The 20,357-nt window shown below is 43.7% G+C and overlaps 1 protein-coding gene across 1 annotated transcript in view; it reads left to right on the top strand.

Moving 5' to 3' along the window:
• Positions 1-20,357, top strand: part of Glurb (metabotropic glutamate receptor B) — a 42,247-nt gene that overhangs the window by 19,571 nt on the left and 2,319 nt on the right. The window contains exons 2-12 of the mRNA XM_014359388.2: positions 6,200-6,342; positions 10,870-11,040; positions 11,119-11,263; positions 11,635-11,886; positions 14,816-14,990; positions 15,092-15,198; positions 15,289-15,438; positions 16,001-16,134; positions 16,705-16,863; positions 17,083-17,249; positions 18,206-18,582. Coding sequence (XP_014214874.2) covers positions 6,200-6,342; positions 10,870-11,040; positions 11,119-11,263; positions 11,635-11,886; positions 14,816-14,990; positions 15,092-15,198; positions 15,289-15,438; positions 16,001-16,134; positions 16,705-16,863; positions 17,083-17,249; positions 18,206-18,582 — 1,980 coding nt within the window. The remainder of the gene's footprint in view (positions 1-6,199; positions 6,343-10,869; positions 11,041-11,118; positions 11,264-11,634; positions 11,887-14,815; positions 14,991-15,091; positions 15,199-15,288; positions 15,439-16,000; positions 16,135-16,704; positions 16,864-17,082; positions 17,250-18,205; positions 18,583-20,357) is intronic.

Genomic DNA, 20,357 nt, shown 5'->3' with positions numbered 1-20,357 from the left:
TGATAAATACATCATGCGACTCTGTACCGTTATAAGAATTAAATAAAAGAGGTGCATGAGTTTGTGTACTTTTAATTATTCAAAAATGTTAATGGCCACTGTTACCAATTTTTATTTTGGGAATATCAATTTTCACTTTGCATGCAACAAAGATAAACAAGACGAAATTTTCAAAAATTAAAAAAAAATCATGTGAAATCATGACGTGTTTGTGCAAGCGTATAATATAATACGATGTATTTCATTTGAGCTTTCAACGTGTTTTGAAAAACACGCAAGCAAACAAAAATTTCTGAGTAGGTGGATGATGTATTTTCAAATAATAAAAAAATATTGCGGAGGAATATCCCATTACTTACATTCGTGCCATGCTCGACCTTTTTTTGTAAACTTTGTGAAGCATTTGACATAAAAAAAAAAAAAAAAAAAAAAAAAAAAAAACTTTGAAAATGGGAACTCGGCATCGATGAACATCCAATAAATTCGTAAGATATGTCCGTTAGTATCGGCAAATACCGATGATGGATATCCCACTGTGATGCGCGTCGCTGGCGAATTTAAACCCGAGTAACCACAGTGACGCATGTAAGTGACGATAGTGCAGTGCCGTGGGCAAACGAGCAAATAAATAAAACAAAAAGTACTGGTCGGATTATCAGTTGGAAGTGGTTATTTATTTTTTTTTTTTTTTTCACCCAGAGCACAATCAGTAGAGCGTTCCCGTGGCAAACAGCTGCTAATTTTTCTCCCTCCCTCGCACCCTTACCACGCGCGTATACACACACCAGAGCCTCCGCTCTCCTGGCACGTACACCCCGTTATATCTCGACGACTTTTTTTTTTCTTCCTTTACGTTGCGCGCACACACCCCCTTTTTCCCTCGAGGTACGACTTTGCCGCGAAAATTATTAGCCCAAGGTGGTCGTGTTAAGTCGGAATTTAAGCTCCGCCGTTGGCTGTTAAGCCGCAGGAAATAGAGAAGAAGAAAGGAGGAAGCGCACCTGAAATAGCCCACCGGTGCAAAGAAAAGAGCAGCGAATTAGCTCCGCTCGTCAGTGGTGCGATGTGCTTTTTTTTTCTTTTTCTTTTCGTTGGCTCGAGTTATCGTATTTTCGGGACTCGAGGACAATATATACAAGCGAAAAGATGGGAGGGAAAAAAGTTTCTTCCCTCCAGGTCTCAATACGGGACGAGACGATGTCTTTCTTTCTTTTTTCCCCTTTCAGTGCACAGGCTTGATTTGACGACTTGTTGGAACTCTTTCTTTTTTATTTGTATCGTTATTTCCTTTTCAGTCTTCTCTCTCATTACTACACTCTCCTTCTCTCTCCCTCCACAACAAACTGTGCTGCACCACCTTTTCTTTGGGTATTTCTTCGTTTTTTTTTTTCTCCTACTTTTCTAAAAAATATATTTACTCACCTGGCTCCCTTGCGATTCTTTTCATTTTCTTCTCACATTTGTTGCAACATATATCGAAATAATGGTTTTGCGTGCCATTTCCCAACTCCGTCGGTTTTCGATCCTTTATCACAGCACGCGGTGCACGGAGAAATAATTTTACAAATCTAAGTAACAGGAAATTTCGTAGGAAATAATGTAACATTAATTAAATTTCCTCACAATATTTTTTCAATACATTTTCTTTTACCTTTTAATGGCTGATTAAAATGAATTTCTCACGAGAAACGGCAAAACCACTGTACTTGATTATGATTTCCTGGATCATTTTACAGCTAGTTCTGAGATATGCTGGAAAGAAACACTTTCAACGAAATTAAAAATAACCATCACACGGCAGTAGTAATAAAAAAAATTTTTTTTAAAAGTACAAATCAAGGAACGTATTTTTTCAACCCTTACCATTAAAAGTTTTTTCAATGTAGTTTTTTGTTTTCTTTTTCTTTTTCAAATCTTCCGATAAAAACAAGAGTAAAAGAAATTAAAACAAAAAAAAATCTTCTCTCTTTCGTTGCTCCCTTTAAATCGTCGATTCCGTGTTCGCGCTTAACTTACCTTCACTTACAAAGCTCGACTATCGGGATTTTAAAAATAAATCTCAAGTTACGTACCGGCACTCTAACGCCACAATTACTCATATAAACGCGCGCCGGTTAGGTAAATGCGACGGAAAACGACCTCCAACGATACACCGGTTATTGTGCGATAAAAATGAGGGAAAAAAAAACGCTCAACACCAAGTGCCTCGTTAAATCACCACGGAAGTTTTTTCCACCGCGTTTACCTTTGAACGGCGAACTGTATACGCCGACGCGCGACTAAAAGCCATACGCGGCATAAATGTGACGATACCACGAGTGGGGTCGACACGAAACCTCGACCAATTCGCAACGAGTTGCCAATTCAGCCTGGGCTCCCCAAACGTCACCGTACGAGTATGTTTTTCCTCCTCGAAGATGGAATATAATAAATTTCACCCGTGCGGGGATAGGTCGAATCAGCGAAACCCCAGCACTGCACTGGAGAGTACACACAGGGTGGCCGGGGTCGATCTGGCCTAAAAGGTTTTCCGTGTGACGGAGGCCCCGATATGAGACGCGCGTGCCCGGGATACGTTCGGCTGTTTTGCCGCTCCAGCGCCCATCCATTCGTCCCGGCGTTATACTCGTCCTCCGTTTGTTTGCTCTCCACCCCCCTCCTCCGTTTTTTTTTCTTCCCTCGTCCGTTTTCTCAAAGAACGCTGATTTTATCCGAGAAAAAAAAAACTAACAAAAAGTTATGGCCCCGGTAGCTTTTGTTTATGTTAATTTCATTGGCCGGAAAGGGGTTTGATGTTTTTCCAGCGCGAGCTGAGCCGTAATATGTGGACCGATCGATGAGAATATACCTATACCCAAGTGGGTACTATAGCTTCATGAAATTTGGGGCGAAATCGTGAAATACGGGATTTTAGGGGGAGGCAAATTAATTTGCGCGTTCACTAGGACGAATCGTTTGAAAAAAACAATCGCACATTAGTCACCCCGAGTGTGGTTTATCCAACACCCCCTGGGAGTTTCCAAGTTAAGTAAAATATGTACACGGGGTCTACTCTCGAAGCTATAACGGGAAATGTTCATTCCTAATGCATTTGTCGATCTCGCGTTGATCGTTGTATGGTTTCTCGGCGACCGGTGGGTGGAAAAATAAAAAAAATCTCTAATTAGCCACTACCAATTACAGATACGTTTTTCCAACTATACGTCCAACCAAATTTTCATAGCCAGCTCGAAAAAACGGTCAATTGCTTTAATACGCCGCGTAACGATTTCCAGGACGAAAATCGGCAACTCCATTACGAAATATCGTGACTCTGAAACTAGCGTTTATGTACCTATTTACGTAATGTATACTTGTAAGGGTTGACGCACCCCCTCGTCTGCGCTTATTTCCCTGGCCCTTCTCCTTTTTCCCGTTGGATTAATCACGGTAACAATCGCCGCGCATCCTTTGGCGAAGAATGAGCTCTCTCAAGTTAGATCAGTCGAATTAGTCAATATTGACTAATTATAAGTGAAAAGTCGTTTACTTATTGTGATGAGTAAACGATATTTCACTGACTGATTCAACTTTAGAGGGAGCGACAGATTGCAACGCGTCAAGCGAGAATGCACCCCCGGAAGGAAAGAAGAAAAGGTCGGGGGGGGGGGGCACAGCCACCTGGGAAATCACGTGGTATAGCGCTGGGCTCGATCGTGAAGGGTATATATACAAGCGGAGAGACGGACGCCTGCACGCGCGAACAAACAAGCGAAGGAGATTAGACGCGAGAGGCGCGGTGATCAGGAGGGACACACAATATGATAAGTAAGGCTCGGCGCGTCGTTTATTATACGGGACAATATTCAAATGTGGCCCGTTTGACGGGTACATATGTATATTGTATACAACAAGGAACTCGTGCACACACGTGTACATATCGAGTCTGCAAATATTTGTACCTGCGTGTATACATATATATATATATATATAGGGTACGCGTAATCCAATAAGGCACACACACACACACACACACGTTATAATGTATGTATAGGTACATGACCCGCGTACGTGCATATCTTTTGTACACATTGTGTATAGGTATATACGCGCGTGCACGTGATATTACATGAATGTATGAAATCTTGGGAGGAGGCGGTGGGGCGCAGGTGCGCCACGCGCTGTGCAAACAAGCTCTCACGTTCGCATCAGACACGTTTCGAGGGTCGAGTAAGGCGAGCATACAAATGTAGCGTATACGGGGGGGGGGGATACATTTTGCACACTCCCTTGGTCTTGGGAGCCCTCGTTTGCGCGAACGGAGGTGCATCGAGTGCAGCTTACTCGCGAAACGAGCGCTGCTAATTAACCAAGTCTCTCGCGGCTCAGATATAGTCCAACAGCCTTTTTTTTCTTTTTCTTTTTTTTAGTCCTCCCGTGGTATCACGAATATCATTTGCAAACGCATGCGAATCGCATTACCGCGTTAAAGTGTACCTACTCGAGGCCATTGCGGCTATTATGGTACAACCGCGATGGTATAGGCAAAAGTGAATACCTGTGCCATTCAGCGAACTTTGAGTTGCGTGTTTTGGGATATGTACATTTTGCCCTTTGAATCTTCGTCATTGCAAACTGTACAGCGTGGCATTTACCGCCATTCGGTGGCCTTAGCGTCAAAGCAACGGTGTAATAGCAACGCCTTTGACCTCGTGCCATTGGAGTTGTTTCTAAATTTACACTCCACGTGAATCGAGTACACTCGTCGTTTCAATTTACGTGAATCGACTTTGTGGGGGAAAATTTTAGCTCAACAGACACCTTTGCGCATTAAATTTCAATTGCCCCATTTGTGGCGTACAAAAAAAAAAAAAACCCCGTTTGTAAACCACTTTTCTCCCCTCCCAGCGCGGTTATTCTAACTCAACAGGTGCTGGATTCATCGCGCTCGTTCGCGGAGAAATGATATACATTTGCTTCCGTCTTTTTTTTTTTTTTTTTTCTCTTCGCGTTTTTACTACCGTCCGCGCAGCGAAAAATGAACAAGGCTTCCTCGCACGAAAAATTGCGTGGGATTAAAATTCAATCGGGAACGCGTTGGAGGGGATTTTTATTTGATCCGAGATCATCTGTATGAACCATTGCTGCGTAGGCGCAAGTGGTACAAGTGACTTGATCCGAAGGTCGCGCTTTGGTGGTATGCTTAGCAAAGTTTGTTGGGTCGATGGGCGATACTTGGAGCGTCTTCGCTCGGCTAATAACGTAAAATCACCGGCCAACTCTAGAGGTCGAATGTACAGCGTGGGGTTCGGAAGGGGAGCCAAGGTCGATCTCCTATACTCGTCGCGCAGCTTATTAGCCAAACGAGTGTGCCCGACCACCTGGTCCAGCGCGTGGATAGTCTACAAGCGTCCGACCCCGTCGACAAGTCGCTCCGAAGTAAAAATTCGATTTGCCCGAAAGTGGCTGTCCGAGGTTGGGTATAGGAGCGCAAGGTCGGTGTATTAGCATTCCGGGGCTTCCTGTCCGAATAACCCTGTGTATTATACGAGGGTCGATACAATCTGCTCGGGCAATTGATCATTAAAATTACCATATCAATTTCGCGTTTGGTGCGCGCCTTTGGGTTACTATATACACGAGACCATGGCCCTGCTGATGGTTATAGCGCGTCTCGAGGCTGTACACGTATAAGCTTGATTAATGGCGTTTGTCTTCCCGTGAGCGTAGCTTGACTAATGTGCAACGCGACGCTGTACGCGAGATTATGTGTCCAGAGTCTCCCTCGCAGATGCGCACAGCCCGGCAAGATCTTGATGATTTTTCAACCCCCCCACCCCCCTACGGTCTTGCACTCGAGCAAAGAAGTTTGGCCCTTCGTGCATTGTCTCCGAGATTTTCCCTCCGGCTTCTTCGTTAGTTGTATAGGTATACTTGACAACTCTACCCCTACCCCCCCCCCAGTATCGCATATGTATAGTAATATATATGGTTGGGAAAGTTTGTTTGCGGCACTTGCTCGCGAAACAATTGGCACGAGAGTGCGTTAGAAAAGTTTTCTCGAGTGGCCTTTAAAACAAAGAGATTTTTACGTTTTTTCCCACGATAGGTCTAAAGTGCAACTTTATGTGAGTTTTCCAAGGGTCAAGTGAAAAAGGAGTGAAAAAAAAGTGCCAAAACGTGAAATTAACGAGGTGGGTGGTAATTAACGTGTTCGCAGGTTCCATAAGCAACATCGACGGAGCCGAGTACCACTGCAACAAAACAGCCGTTCGAAAGGTGATTAGCGGCGTCGTCGGGGCCGCAAGCTCCGTAACATCGATCCAAGTCGCCAACCTCCTCCGGCTGTTCCGCATACCTCAGGTTGGTAACCATACGCTCGATACATTGAAAAATACTCGATGTTATTTATCTTACTCACCGGTACAATGAGCCAATTAGAATAGCGCTCAACGGGGTCAACGAAAAGGGCGTCGTTGGCACATCAGAAATTTATTTGGAGGGAAAACCCGATATTGGCAGGGATGTATTTATGTAATATTCCGAGTTTCGATTACTCGCGGGCCAGTTGATGCATGCGAGCGGTGGTGATTTCGTTCAAGCTTCACCGAGCCGTGCGAGCGAGCCACTGGCCTGAAAAGCATTGTGCCGTGAAATCACCTCGCCCCTCCTGTCATCTGACCCCCCCCCCCGTATCTCGCAACCTCCAGACGCTCCCTGCTCCTCTCGCACCCTATCTCTTTCTCTTTCTCATTTTCCGCCCCTGGACACCTCCCCCGCGCCAGCCTTATCCACCCAGCCACTTTCTTTCCCGAGCCTCTTATTGCCATTCTCCGTTCGCATTATCTCCCGAGCACCTGAATCCCCGAGATATATCCGATATTATATACCACCTACACCGGGTTGCATAGTGTATTCACCTTACTTGACCACCCTCCCTTGGGATATAAAAGGGCATAAACAGCTTAACCGATTGCATTTATAACTGCTACTATGCATATATGACCAATAACCCTCGTTCGAACTTTGTTGATTGAAACAAGAGGGAGCCGGATCTTATGCAGTCGTATTTTATGCAGCAGCGCATCATCATTTATTCCATTCCACCGTCAGAATGTATAAGTGTACGTACGGACGCGGAGATAATCAGTTTTTCGCATCTGCAATTTCGCGGTTATTCCTCGGATACATATATATATATATATACATGGACGGGGAGAATGGGGTGACGGAGGAAAAATCCAGGGATCATGTAAATGAGCGTTTGGCTTGTTTGATGGAGAGTCCCTGACTCACTCTCGAGTGTATATAGGTGTGGGACGACGGGGTATTCCTCTCACGTAAGCGGGCCCTATTTGCATCGTCGACGAGTTTCGACGACCCGTCCCAGCTGTGCAATCGCTCTTAATAGATCGGCCGGATGATGATTCGGCAAAGGCTCTTTGAAATGTATCGCGCCGTTGATGTGACCCCTACTCCCTTCCGGACGTAATGTTTAAAAGAGCCCCTGCCCCTTTGATATTTCGAGTTGTTTTCTCAGTGGGGCAAACTAATGTTTTTTGCCAAATAAAAGGTCAATTATTCGTGATCTGTGTAATAAAGACACTACTGTACGGCTATGATCTTCAACCAATTTTTTTTCAAAGATCGTGGATTTGCAGCAAAAAGGACGATAACTCGTTACCCTTGCCTACATGTTATTGTATGTGAATACTGCATTGACTGGATTTTTCTTAGACAATCGTCTTCTTTGTGATATATTTTGGATTAGTAAAATACAAAGAAACCCAAGAGTTAATATTAAGTCTTTTATTCAAATCTTTTATGATCCATTTTAATAAACACAATGAAAGCACCAAGTTTTTTCTGATTTATCTTAAGAGCTTTGGAAGCTTTTCTATGTATTGTACCAAAGAATAACCAAAAGACAGCGGGTAAATATTGAAAAAGACGATATGATTTGTTGTCACTGACAATTTCCAAAACGATGTCAAGCACAAAAATGCGATGGTAACTTTATACGATTCGACGCGAAATCAATATCATTAGCTACGGGTATGCAAAGTACGGCAAGATAAATGTCAAGTTGGAGGAATTTATCAATGTCAAACTGTTGGCCGTAAAATTTTTACAAAGCCGCGAGTCAGCACAAACTTACTTTTCAGCAAACAGCGTTTCCTGTCCTCCGATTCGCTTCGCGCAAATGCAAAATTTCCGACTGTCTGTTTCCCCCCTTGCCTACCATTGACAGTAATAGGATGGCAAAAAGTGAACGGGGAAACGCACGCGATGGGTCCCCATTATATGAGCTCAAGAAGTGAATAGAGGAGAGCTTTTTTCTTTTCTTGCGTTTCTCGGCGTTTTTCCCGAACATTAGTATAATACGTAGCATTGTCCCGTGAGCAAATGGTGATTCCATCGAAGAAAAATAAAAATCGTGCATGAGTTGTTCCCAAAGCATGTTCACTGTAACTAGGTACTTTGGAGGTGTTTCAAAATAAGACGCTCTAATTGAAATTTCAATGTTATTATGCAAAAAAGCTCCTCTGCCTTATTTCGCGACCCGCCGACCCTCGCCGGCGCAATATCGAATCCCTTAGTTTTCCCCGTTTCGTATAAATTTGCATACAAATGCCCAAATAAGAGCCTCCTCGAGAAAGTCGACTCGAACTTCTTCAACCGGAGTGTTGTGCATCGCCACGACGAGTACATGTATAATATTACTCGCACATAAAAAACAAAAGCAAGAAAGGGTTGAATCTCCGTCGAGGAGGTGATTGGTCCAGCAAACGTTTGTCGCCCCGCGGCGATTGCTAAAGTCGAAAGCAAAAGTGCTCCGCAACGAGCCGGCGATTAAACGAAGAAAGGGGGGGGTATGGGAGTGGAGTTATGGAAATTATCGATCGGAGTCGCGTCCATTAGCGGAATAAAGGAGTTATTAGCCCGGCACCAAGAGCTGGGCCCCCCGACCCTCTCGGATTTCAGACGAAGATGGAATTCTGGCACTTGACTTTTCCGCTCTTGCGCTATACAATTCGCCTAATCGATTATTCATGCGCTGCCCGCCACCGCCGATAAACTGCACAGGTGGTATACCCTGCGCAGTCACTCTATTTACAAAGTGTGGCCCCGGTATTGGGTACATCCCTCTCCAACCCTCCCTCCATATAGCCCACCGACTCGTGGACTCACGCTCTTTTACAGTTTTCATTTTCGAATCTAATCCGCGTGGATGCGCCCTTTAATTTGGCACTCGCGGTTGTCCAACATTTGACGCGCCACTGCAAAGAGAGAGAAAAAGGCGCGGGGGGGGGCAAGCCAAATTAATTAAACGGGTTGGAAAATATAGACATTCGCGTTGCGCCACCCCCACGGACGAAACAAACCAGTCGCTCTGGCTGTGCGTAGTCCTCCGGAATTATGCTCGATGACGTAGTCAGGATTCTCGGCCTCACCGAAATACGTTAACAAGATTATTCGGCCTCCGAACGATCGCTCGACGAGGTCGATTTCTTTGAAGAGCCCACTCGATTCGTTTATCGATTCTCATCAACTACGCCGCGATCCCGCCATCGTCATCATCGTTCGATTTAGCGTGTTACCTACTCCACCGAGCTCGAGCCTAATTTTCGTGGTAACCTAATTTCTCGTCCTTTGTATACCGATCACCGATTTACTTATTTAAAAAGGGAAGTATCCTTCCGTTTTATTAACAACTTTTTGTTTCTGTTGATTCGAGAGGAATAAATATGCCGACGATGATGAGCGTACACGTTACAGGTAACAATCAAGACGAGCCGAGTGGAGCGAGAGAAAAAAAAAAGGATTGCAAAGTATAGTGAAAGGAGATTACATGTATACAACGAGATGATACGAGTCTCGGGAGGTTCTACCATTACCGAGCTTTTCGATTCAAATTTCAAAGAATACATACAGCCACTCTCACGGAAGAGGTCCGTGCAACCCTGAATACTTTCAAAAATCACTCGGGCCTAAAAACAAAAACTTCCCCCCCCCCCACCCATTTTACGAAAGCACCCCTCGTATTTCGACTCTTTTGTGCCGAAAAGCACAGCTCTCGCATAAATATGCAAAGCGCATATTTTTCGAGTTTTTAAAATTCACCAGTTTTAGAAACGACAAGAAACGTTAGAACGAGAAATTAAAAAACTATAGATACAAATAAATACAGCGTAAACAATCAGACGAGCGCGTGTCGCAGTTTATCTGGAGCGCTCGACGCCCCAACTTTGAGCAATAAAAAGGAGTTTGAATAACAGCAAAAAGTCGCAAAAGCAATGAACCCCGACACCTCTACAGTGAGCGCGAGATGGGGGAGTAAAAAACAATTACAAACACAGCGCATGCAAATATGGTTTTACGCGCCGAACTCCTTTCTTTCCGTTAGATCTTGGCCCAACCGGTACGCGGTGCGAATAACCGCGGGGGTGCCGCAACTGCGAGAGCGACGACGAGCGTGGTAATCGAATTACCCCGAGCACAAGGGGATGTGTATATGTATCGCGGGATTGAATTACCGACAAACCAGATTGCTCTGTAATTTTAAAGCGCTTTGCCGGTGCACCACCACAATTCTCTGTACCCCGATCCCCTTCACTCAACCCGCGGAACGAGCTCTCGCGCGCCCGAGCTATTCGATGAGCGCGTGGAACGTACCATCTTTCTCGTTTCTTTCGATGATTTTTATTGCTGACAAACACTGAGCTTATATGCACCTGTTGGCTTTGGGTTTTCAGTAACCAAGACACCTGCCATTTGATTACATGTAAACTACTTGTATACACTGTGGGATGAAAAAGAAAAAAAAATTTGGCACATCTGTACGATACGATTTAAAACGATTCAGAGTGAAATGTGTAATTATCGTAGGTGTCGTTTTTCTCAACGAGCCCGGAGTTGTCGAACAAACAGCGCTTCGAGTACTTCACCCGCACCATACCCAGTGATCATTACCAGGTTAAAGCCATGGTCGAGATAATCAAGCAAATGAACTGGACTTACGTGTCGGTCGTTTACGAGGAGAGCAACTACGGAGTCAAGGTGATTTCAAATTGTACATGCATACACCGGATAATATGCGCGTTATTGTAACGAGGCTGTATCCACTTGGTGTTCCAGGCCTTCGAGGAGCTGGAGAGCCTGCTCGCCAAGAACGACATTTGCATCGCGGTGAAGGAAAAACTCGTCAAGGACTCGGGCGTCGCCGACGAGAGCGTCTACGACTCGATAGTCCAAAAACTACTGACGAAGCGCCGAGCCAGAGGTGACATTTCTCTTCATCTTAATGCTTTCGTTCACGAATTTTCACTCCCGATAATCCCGAGAGACCCCCCGTTATCTCATTTTCATCTCGCACACCCACTCCCCCCTGCACTCTTCATCACACTCCTAATCCCCCGCGAATCACAGCCGCGCGTATACACCCATCGGTATAGATGGATACGCGAGAACCGGCTTGTTGAGGCCCCCTCGCCCATCGATGTATCGTTTCCAGTGACGAGCTCCACGAAAAATCGCAAGTGCCATTGTACAGAAGCTTAAATTTTTAACAATCGCTTCGAGAGGCCGGGGGCGGACGTGATTAACAGCGTGATGGGGGAAGATATAATGACAGTGGTAATGGAATTGTTGCAGGTTGTATAATCTACGGGTCGGACCAGGAGGTGGCGGGCCTGATGAGGGCGGTCCGCCGGAGCAACGCGACAGGGGCGTTCTCGTGGATCGGCAGCGACGGCTGGAGCGCGCGGGGCTTGGTCAGCGACGGCAACGAGGCCGAGGTCGAGGGCACTCTGTCCGTCCAGCCGCAAGCCAACCCGGTCGAGGGCTTCGAGGAGTACTTTTTGAATCTCACCGTCGAGAATAACAAGAGGAACCCCTGGTTCGTCGGTGAGTCGGGCCTCGACCCCAATTTTGCTGAACCCCCTCCTTCATTCCACGCCTCGCGACAATCAGCGAGCTCAGCCGGATAATAACAACCCCAACTTTTCTTACACCCCCCTTCGCCCGTGGCCAGGTGGGAAACCTCTCGATAACTATACGTATATGTATACACGGTTGGGGGGAAATTGATTCCGACGTGTACGAGATGCGCGATATAAATGCGAGCTTCCCCTGATGGCTTTCCTATACGTGTCTGCAAAAACAAGCGAGACGCGAGTTGGCGGGGTCATTTACTTGGGCAATAAGCGAGTCAAAGGGGCCGAATTGATCGGTGGGATTTCGCGGAGCTTAGGAAGGAAGAAATGACTTGGAAGTGAAAAATTCGCGCCTTTGAGGAAAACGGAGGTGGAAGGGAGCTGGATTTACGTAATGGCATACGTGATCCCGAAAGACATACGCGACTTTTTTCCGGTGGTTGGGGGGGAAACAAAAAATTCCCAAAGAAGCGTGTTCATCCTTCCCGCAAAGTTTTAATAATCCATTCGACGCGCTTAGGGGCAGATTAGCGGGGGGGTTAATATAAATTCAGGTACGCGCGATAACAAAGTGTAATAGGTAGACCTCGGCGACCATCCAAGTGACCCCGATCGCTCGAGAGAGAAAAAAACAAAAAAGAAAAAAGTTTCGTAACGGCTTTGTTTGCGTGGCGCGGATGAATCGATATACGTGAAATACACCGAGTGAGCGCGTGGGTATTATACATACATAAGAGATTCGCTCTCGGAATCTTAATCATCGATGTGTATAAAAAGAGCTCGCAATTACGGGCGACCTTAATTAATACATCAAGTGAGAGCGCGCGGGGGAGAGAAAGCAGAGCGCCACCTCCCTTTCTCAGTGGCTCATTAGCTTTTGTCGTGGACTATATCTTGACTAGTGCCCGAAGGAAAATCTTGTTGTTGTTGTTGTTGTTGTACTTTGATATTATTTTCATTTTTTTGGATACGTCTATTTTTTTCCCTTTTTTTTTGCTTCCTCCTTGTGTGTAATTTTATTTTTTTATCATCATATTGTGAGTTTAGAAATAAAAGGTTTTCCAACGAATGGAGGTATTTTCATCTACGTAATTTACTGTATTTTCTTATTAAATTTTACGTTTATGTAAAAAAAGAAAATATTTCTTTATTTCATAGTAATTTTATCATTTTCATAATCTAACAAAAAAACAATTTTTTTTTAATTTTTTCGGCTTGGACTCGTTAAAATTACCTGATATATGAAAAACTACAATTAAAAACTTGATTATTTTCTAAATTAATACATACTTCTTGTGCGCGATGAAAACACTGGAAAAATTTCAAGTTAAATTTCTAGGCAACATTTCAAATATCTTATTTTTATTTCTTAACCTAATATTTTTCAAAATAAATATAAAAAAAAGTACAATACTGCAAAATTAAATTAAGGACGCGAAAATCTTTTTTAAATAAACTTAACTTTTTCACAAGTAATTGACAAGACATTTTTTCCCATCATTATAAATTACGAACCAAAGCCCAAAGTTTGAATACGCATGTCATGTACATCCAAGCCCTCCTTATTATGAATTCTCGCAGATGATCTTCTTTAGAGATTAACAGTTTAAGAGGGAAATCGTCGTTATCCGCGCAGCACTGAACGAACGCGAGCTGCGGCTGCAACGAAACTAATGGGATGCCCCAGCGAATGAAATCTGCTCAAAGGGAAAAAACACGGCAGAACGCGATTCAAAGAAAAAGATCGTATGTATAATGGTGGTTTAAGAAAATTTTCCTCGGCAAGAAAAAAAAAAAAAAAAAAGTTGCAACATTTTCCAAGATACAACGCCAATTTACTCGACACCTTACACCTACTTAAGCTGAAAAATTCACGTGTACAAGAGGCGATGGATGTCCCGCGTCAGCCGCGGACTCGAGTCAATATATCTTTCTTCCCTACTTACACCCTCGAGTGTCTAGCGACTTGGCCTTCTTTTACTTCCTCGCAGTAGCTATACCAGATATTATGTAGTACTAGCAAAAAAAAAAAAAAAAAAGAAAGAAAAGAAAAAAAGATTTCTCTGTAGCTCGAAGCCACGCGCGCTTAGAGCATGCAACTTATGACTACTTACGTCAAACACTCGAAAGGGAACCGCTTGAACTGAAAGCGACTCTTCTTTTTTCTCCCCTCCTCCTCCGCCCTTCTTTCACTCGACTCTCGGCAAATCTTAGACTCGCGATGAGCCCGAAATCATGCACTGCCAAGGAGCGTGCTCGTATTTGTTTCATTGTTTTTTTTTTTTTTTTTTGTTTTTTTTCTTCTACTTCTTGCGCGTCGGTGGCCTTAGAAATCAAGAATTAAATCGGCACGCCATGCACGCCGTAATGGTAAAAAAAAAAAAAAAAAAAATTATTGTCATGGTAGTAATTCTACAGAGTGCACTTCGAAAGCACACACGGATGCCACGTGGAATGTATACGAGCGTAAATTTAATTTCCAGCCGCATCAGGATACGTCGCGCGTGCATCAGAAAAAAATGTCATTTCCCGGATAACATAAGAAGAAAAAAAAAAAAAAGAATCGACGAAAGGAGGGTGGAAGAACCGTATTAAGGCGGAATATTGAGTTGCGCCCTGCATATCCTTTGACTTTATGCACCTCACATATTTGCGATGGTACATACGTGGGCGGATACACGTCACATAATATATATATATTATGTATCGTAGGTACGCCTCTTTTGCGACGTATTGATATTTCGCGATACTCGAGGTGTACGCATGTATGGGTAAAATCAAACATAAAGTCCATCATATATTTATTATACCCTCGATACGCGTATGCAATTCTCGTGCATTTGCAGCAAAATTTTTGTTAATGGTCATTATCGTATGTACTTACATGAAAATGATTTCAGAATTTTGGGAAGATCATTTCAAGTGTCGATATCCAAACTCATCACTGACACCTTACAACAGCAAATACGAGAATCTGTGCACGACGAAGGAGAGGCTGAGCAAAAAGGACATGGCGTTCGAGAACCAACTGCAATTCGTCTCCGACGCCGTGATGGCCTTTGGCTACGCGTTTCGGTAAATTTATCCGCGACCACAATCATTTTTTCATCGAAATTCGATTGATGTTATTTCACACTTTTGTTACATCCCCCCCCCCCACACGTTTGATGTTGCAGCGACATGCACAGCGACTTGTGCCGTGGTAAATTTGGCTTGTGCGACGAAATGAAGCCAACGAAGGGGGAGGAGTTACTGAAGTACCTACGCAAAGTCGATTTCGAGGGTAAGGCTATATACGTATACTGTTACTTTTTTTTTAAATAATCCAATCACCGACTGAGAAAGAGGAAGTAAAATTGATTTGTCGTGCAAGGTCTCAGTGGCGACAAATTCAAGTTCGATAGCAACGGCGATGGTCCGGCTAGGTACAACATCCTTCACTTCAAGCAAGTCGCCGCGGGCCGGTACGAGTGGATTCGGGTCGGCAAGTACTTGGAGGACACTCTGCACCTCAACATGTCAGGCAAGCCTTTGTTTATTTGTTTGTTTGTTTGTTTGTTGTCTCGTTGAATTTTACGCAATTGTTTCAACAACAGCACAGTGAACTATAATCTTATGCGTACACCTGAAATTTTTGAGCCAATGGCTGTGCCAGAGTGTACCTTTTTTTTTATTAAAATTTTCTAGAGATCACGTCTTGAATCTTCTTTAATTTCTCGAATCGACTCGAGTACGACAATGTGCAAAACGTGTAGTAAAAGCGACACTTTTAATAATTTGTTTGATACCTTTTGTTCCGAAATTCGAGATGATTATCTCTGGATATTTGCACATTACTGCACGTGCCCGCCAGTAAGTATCTGTCATTTCAACGTTTCCCGTGCAGGCGCGCAACTAAAACTCTCATCTCGAAGAGACAGAGTTCGCGTACAATGAACTACATAATATTATACTTGCGACGAAAGACAATGAAACTTGCGCCTTACATATATATATATACATACCTACACGTGACACGTGCCGCGGGGGCCAAAGTAGTTTATTCGTGTCTCTCTTGCCTTATGCTTCTCGGTGTCGGTGTGTAGAAGTGAGATTCCGACTGGAGCGAGCCGCCCCACCGGAGAGCGTGTGCTCCCTGCCCTGCGAGTTCGGCCAAGCAAAGAAGTACGTCGAAGGCGAGAGCTGCTGTTGGCACTGTTTCAATTGTACTCAGTACCAGGTTGGTCATGTCCCGCACGTCCACGGACGCCCACCCTCCGCCCCATTCTCGTTCTCTCCGCACGTTCCCAAGTCCATCTTTCTCCCACTCGCCTAATCTCCATCCCCCCTCTCCTTTTCTCCCTTCTCGCTTTGATCAATAGCGAATACACGCAGCTTCGTCCTGATTGCTGGATCGCTTACTCTTCGCTCATTGCGCACCTATTGAACCATCCCCGACACGTTTCCTTTTTTTGTCCCCCCTTCGCCGATTAGTTTCATCAACGGTACGTGCGATTGTTACAGGCGGAAGAAAAAAAAACGGTTTCTGCGAGACGGTTTTCTTTTTTTTACCTTTTTTGGGACATGATTTAATTTAATTTAATTTTGGGGAACTGAAACAAATAGCTTACTCAATTGTAAATCGTACGTTATATAAATCCGAGCTCGAACTTTGGTGAAACAATCGAGGCGAGAGGGGTGGAGGGTGGTGGAGAAAAAAAAAAAAAAAAAAAAAAAAAGAGTCAATTTGAGAATGCAAATTCAATGAGGCGAATGAATAATTTTCTCGTTCTTCTGGCCCGGCCCGCAGATACGGAAACCAGATGACGAGACTCAATGTATCGATTGCCCCGAAGGAACCGTCCCGGACGACACTCACTCTTACTGCCGTGATATACCGGAGGAATTTTTAAAGCTGGAAAGTGGATGGGCCATCGGCGCCATGTCCTTCTCCGCCATCGGGATACTGGTAATTGATGAAATCGATTCCCATTCCACGCCCCGGTGAATCAAATGAACGACCGCCATCGATACAAGCCATACATATATATAATACCGGCGGCTCTGATTTACCAACCTTTTTTTTCACTTACACATACACTTTATTAACAGCAACAGTGGCGCTATTTTTAATTTCAAAGGGGGCACGAAAAAAAGAAAAGAAAAAAAAGAAAATACTTTTTTTCAGGTGACGCTCTTCGTGGCGGGCGTTTTTCTCAAGCACAACGACACGCCCGTCGTTAGAGCTTCCGGCAGGGAATTGTCTTACATTTTACTGTCGGGGATCCTCCTGTGCTACTTGGTTACGTTCGCCCTCGTCTTTCGCCCGACGAACATTGTTTGCGGAATCCAGAGGTAAGACGACGGCTTTTCCACCTATTCGTGCGCACACGCCCCAAACCGAAAAGCTTGGAATCATCCAGGTACGCGGATTACTCGCGCTTACACGTGTATTAAACTCCATTCGAAATTGCCCTCCTCGTTACAGCTCTATTGAGGCTCTTAAAACGTGTTTCCAGCAACTTCTTGTGGCTGTCTGCCCCTGATGAAACGCCCCTTGATTGATTTACCGTTAATTGAACGCGACGCTAACTTGTAAATTTGCATCAGTAATTACGAATCGACTTTTTAACTTGAATCCCCCCGCGTAATTTGGCAATATTTCACGTGTTTACATTGATTCTCCGTCGCTGAAATGAAGTAATTTTTTCTCTTTCGGTGCATAATATACAATTCAATTGTGCGCTTGGCACTTGGAGCTGCACGTACCATTTTCATACAGAGTTCAAAAGGAGCAGAGTGTCTTTGTGTGGATACACATTTTTTTTCTCTGATTTATTTTTTAAATAAAAAATAATCACGCTCTCCCTCGGTCCGTACAAAAAAATACGCAAGAGCGCGTTCTCGGCAGCGCAATTACATTAGCCAAAGCACTGCCTCTATCTCGATCTCAGCCGATGCCTTGGGGCCGCGTGATTCAGCGAACAAAAGTTCGTTGCGGCACCACCTCAATGATCCCCCGAGAGCTTACTCGCAATTAAAAAAATTAGGTTAAAATTAATTAAGATCGATGTCGTTCGATGGGTCTAATAGCCTCGCTAAAGGGCTCCTCCTTTTCGTTGATTAAAAAATATTTCTCCGTCAAAGAGAAAGGAAGGGAGGAGGGAGGAGAGCTCGTTAAGAGCGGGATGAGTCACAAAGGTGTGTGTAGGGTGGGGAAAATAGAGTCCACGCCCACCCTATGAATCTCTCTTTTTTCGCATGTAAGTCCAAAGTGAATCGATGGAGCAAACGAATGTGTATCGCCGTAGATTCGCGGCGGGCTTTTGCTTCACGGTGGTGTACGCGGCGCTGCTGACCAAGACGAACCGGATATCGCGGATTTTTCGGGCCGGGAAGCACAGCGCCAAGCGGCCGTCCTTTATATCGCCCCGTTCGCAGCTGATTATCTGCTCGATGCTGGTCTTTGTGCAAATCCTCATTAACGGGGTCTGGATGGCCATTGATCCCGCCCGGGCCATGCACCATTACCCGACCCGCGAGGACAATCTCCTCGTGTGCAACAGTTACCTCGACGCCAGCTACATGATTGCCTTCACCTACCCCATCATCCTGATCATCGTGTGCACGGTCTACGCTGTGCTCACCAGGAAAATACCCGAGGCTTTCAACGAGAGCAAACACATCGGTGAGCCGTGCCTTGCCACGCTTTAATTGCATAATTTTACCACTTTGGCTGCATGGTCAATTTTTAACGAATCAAAACAACAACAGTAAGGATTTTGTATGTACTCCAATGGTACTTTAATGGGATTGAGTTTTAATGTAGCATTTTGTGTTGTAGCGTTTTGAGGGGGCTGAAAATCTGTATGTGTGTAATAAATAACCCAATGCCAAGGAAGAAAAATATTACATGCATACGTTATTTTTTATCAATATCATTTTGTTTCGGAATTTATGGTCTGGGAACGTTGTGTCTTTGAATTTTCGCTAGAAAATCATGGCAATCTTGAATTTCTGGAAGAAAAGTCATTAAATTCCGAAAGTGTTCGCAAGAAGACATTGCATCTTGGAAACTCTTGGGATTCCATGATGTGAATTGTAAATCGATATTTTGCAGCATGAAAAAATAGTGTTTGTGAAAAAAAATTTTTTTAATAATAATCATACTTTGATGTGAATGAAATATATTATTACGATAGAGGAAAGAATTTTCATCAATCCAAAGCAATCATTCATTTCGTTGACGTTTTAAGAAGATTCCTTCTCTTTTTTTTTTTAATTTACTAACAAAATAACTGTACCATCCAGTCCTGAGACAACCCCAACCACCGTCTGGGTCCATGTTTTTCTTTTTTTTAAACGTTGGTTAGAATATTGTTTCACATTTCAGAGAAAATTCTGCGGTATGCCAGTTTCTAGTTTGTGCATCGTTCTGTCCATACACTAGCAGGCCATCGTATTGTTACTGCAATGTAGAACAATTTTCCGACCAACGTTTACAAAAAAAAAAAAAAAAAAGAAAATTTTTTTGGGTACCCAAACTGCAACAGTAAAAACACATACCTGGTATTTTTTACCACTCTTTCCTTTAAAATTATAGTGTATAAATCCCGCAGAAAGGCTGGAATAATTATTAAAGACGATACTTTCAATCAAAAAATAATTAAAATTTTATATTTTATATCCATTTCCACAAAAAAAACTCTACTTTACCTCTCTCTCTCTAAAACCCGTGTTTCGGCCTGCTATGGCCGATCGATTAAAAATGGGCTTTACTCCCCCGTTTTGTCCAACACATATACATACTTTGCGGTGGTGTACTGAAAAATAAATGACCTCCTGCCGGCCACCCCTTGTAAAACGCAACCTTGTAACCCAACGAATTTTTTTTTTTTTTTTTTTTTTTTTTCATCGCCGGCTCTCCCATCACATCGTTAAACGGCTCGACGCTCGACTGCCCACCTCTTCATTCATTTCATTGGTTTTTCAATAAAATTCTCATTATCCGCGAACGCGAAACCTCGAGCCCTCATTTTTAGCTCTAACATGATCAAAAAAAATCCCTTCGTTATAACGCTAATGGCTATTTGTGTAAAAATGACGGGAAATGTAGGTCGCCCTCTCATTTGATTTTAAAATGCATTATTTTTTAGCACTCGCGTGAAATCGGCGCCCGATGGTATTAATAACTCGACATCGTGGACCAGCTTGTGAGAGTAAAATTCTCTCGTAAGAATCTTAAAAAGAAAGGAAAAAAAAAAAAACTAAAGAATATTCAAATTACCTCGTTGCTAAATTATTCGTAGAAACGTGAAGAGTTTAATAAAACCTATCGAGCTTGCTACAAATACCTAAAGGTCGTTTTTTTTTATCGCTCTCGTGAAGTTTGACGGAAGTGAAAAAAAAAAAAAAAAATAAAGAATTTTCAAAAGCGGGCAAATGAAACGAGAGTCGAGAACG

This window comes from Copidosoma floridanum, unplaced genomic scaffold (genome assembly GCF_036245765.1).
Source record: "Copidosoma floridanum isolate Cflo_tuat_1 unplaced genomic scaffold, Cflo_Japanese_pri ptg000030l, whole genome shotgun sequence".
NCBI lineage: Eukaryota > Metazoa > Arthropoda > Insecta > Hymenoptera > Encyrtidae > Copidosoma > Copidosoma floridanum.
This window is presented reverse-complemented; position numbering and strand designations above follow the sequence as displayed.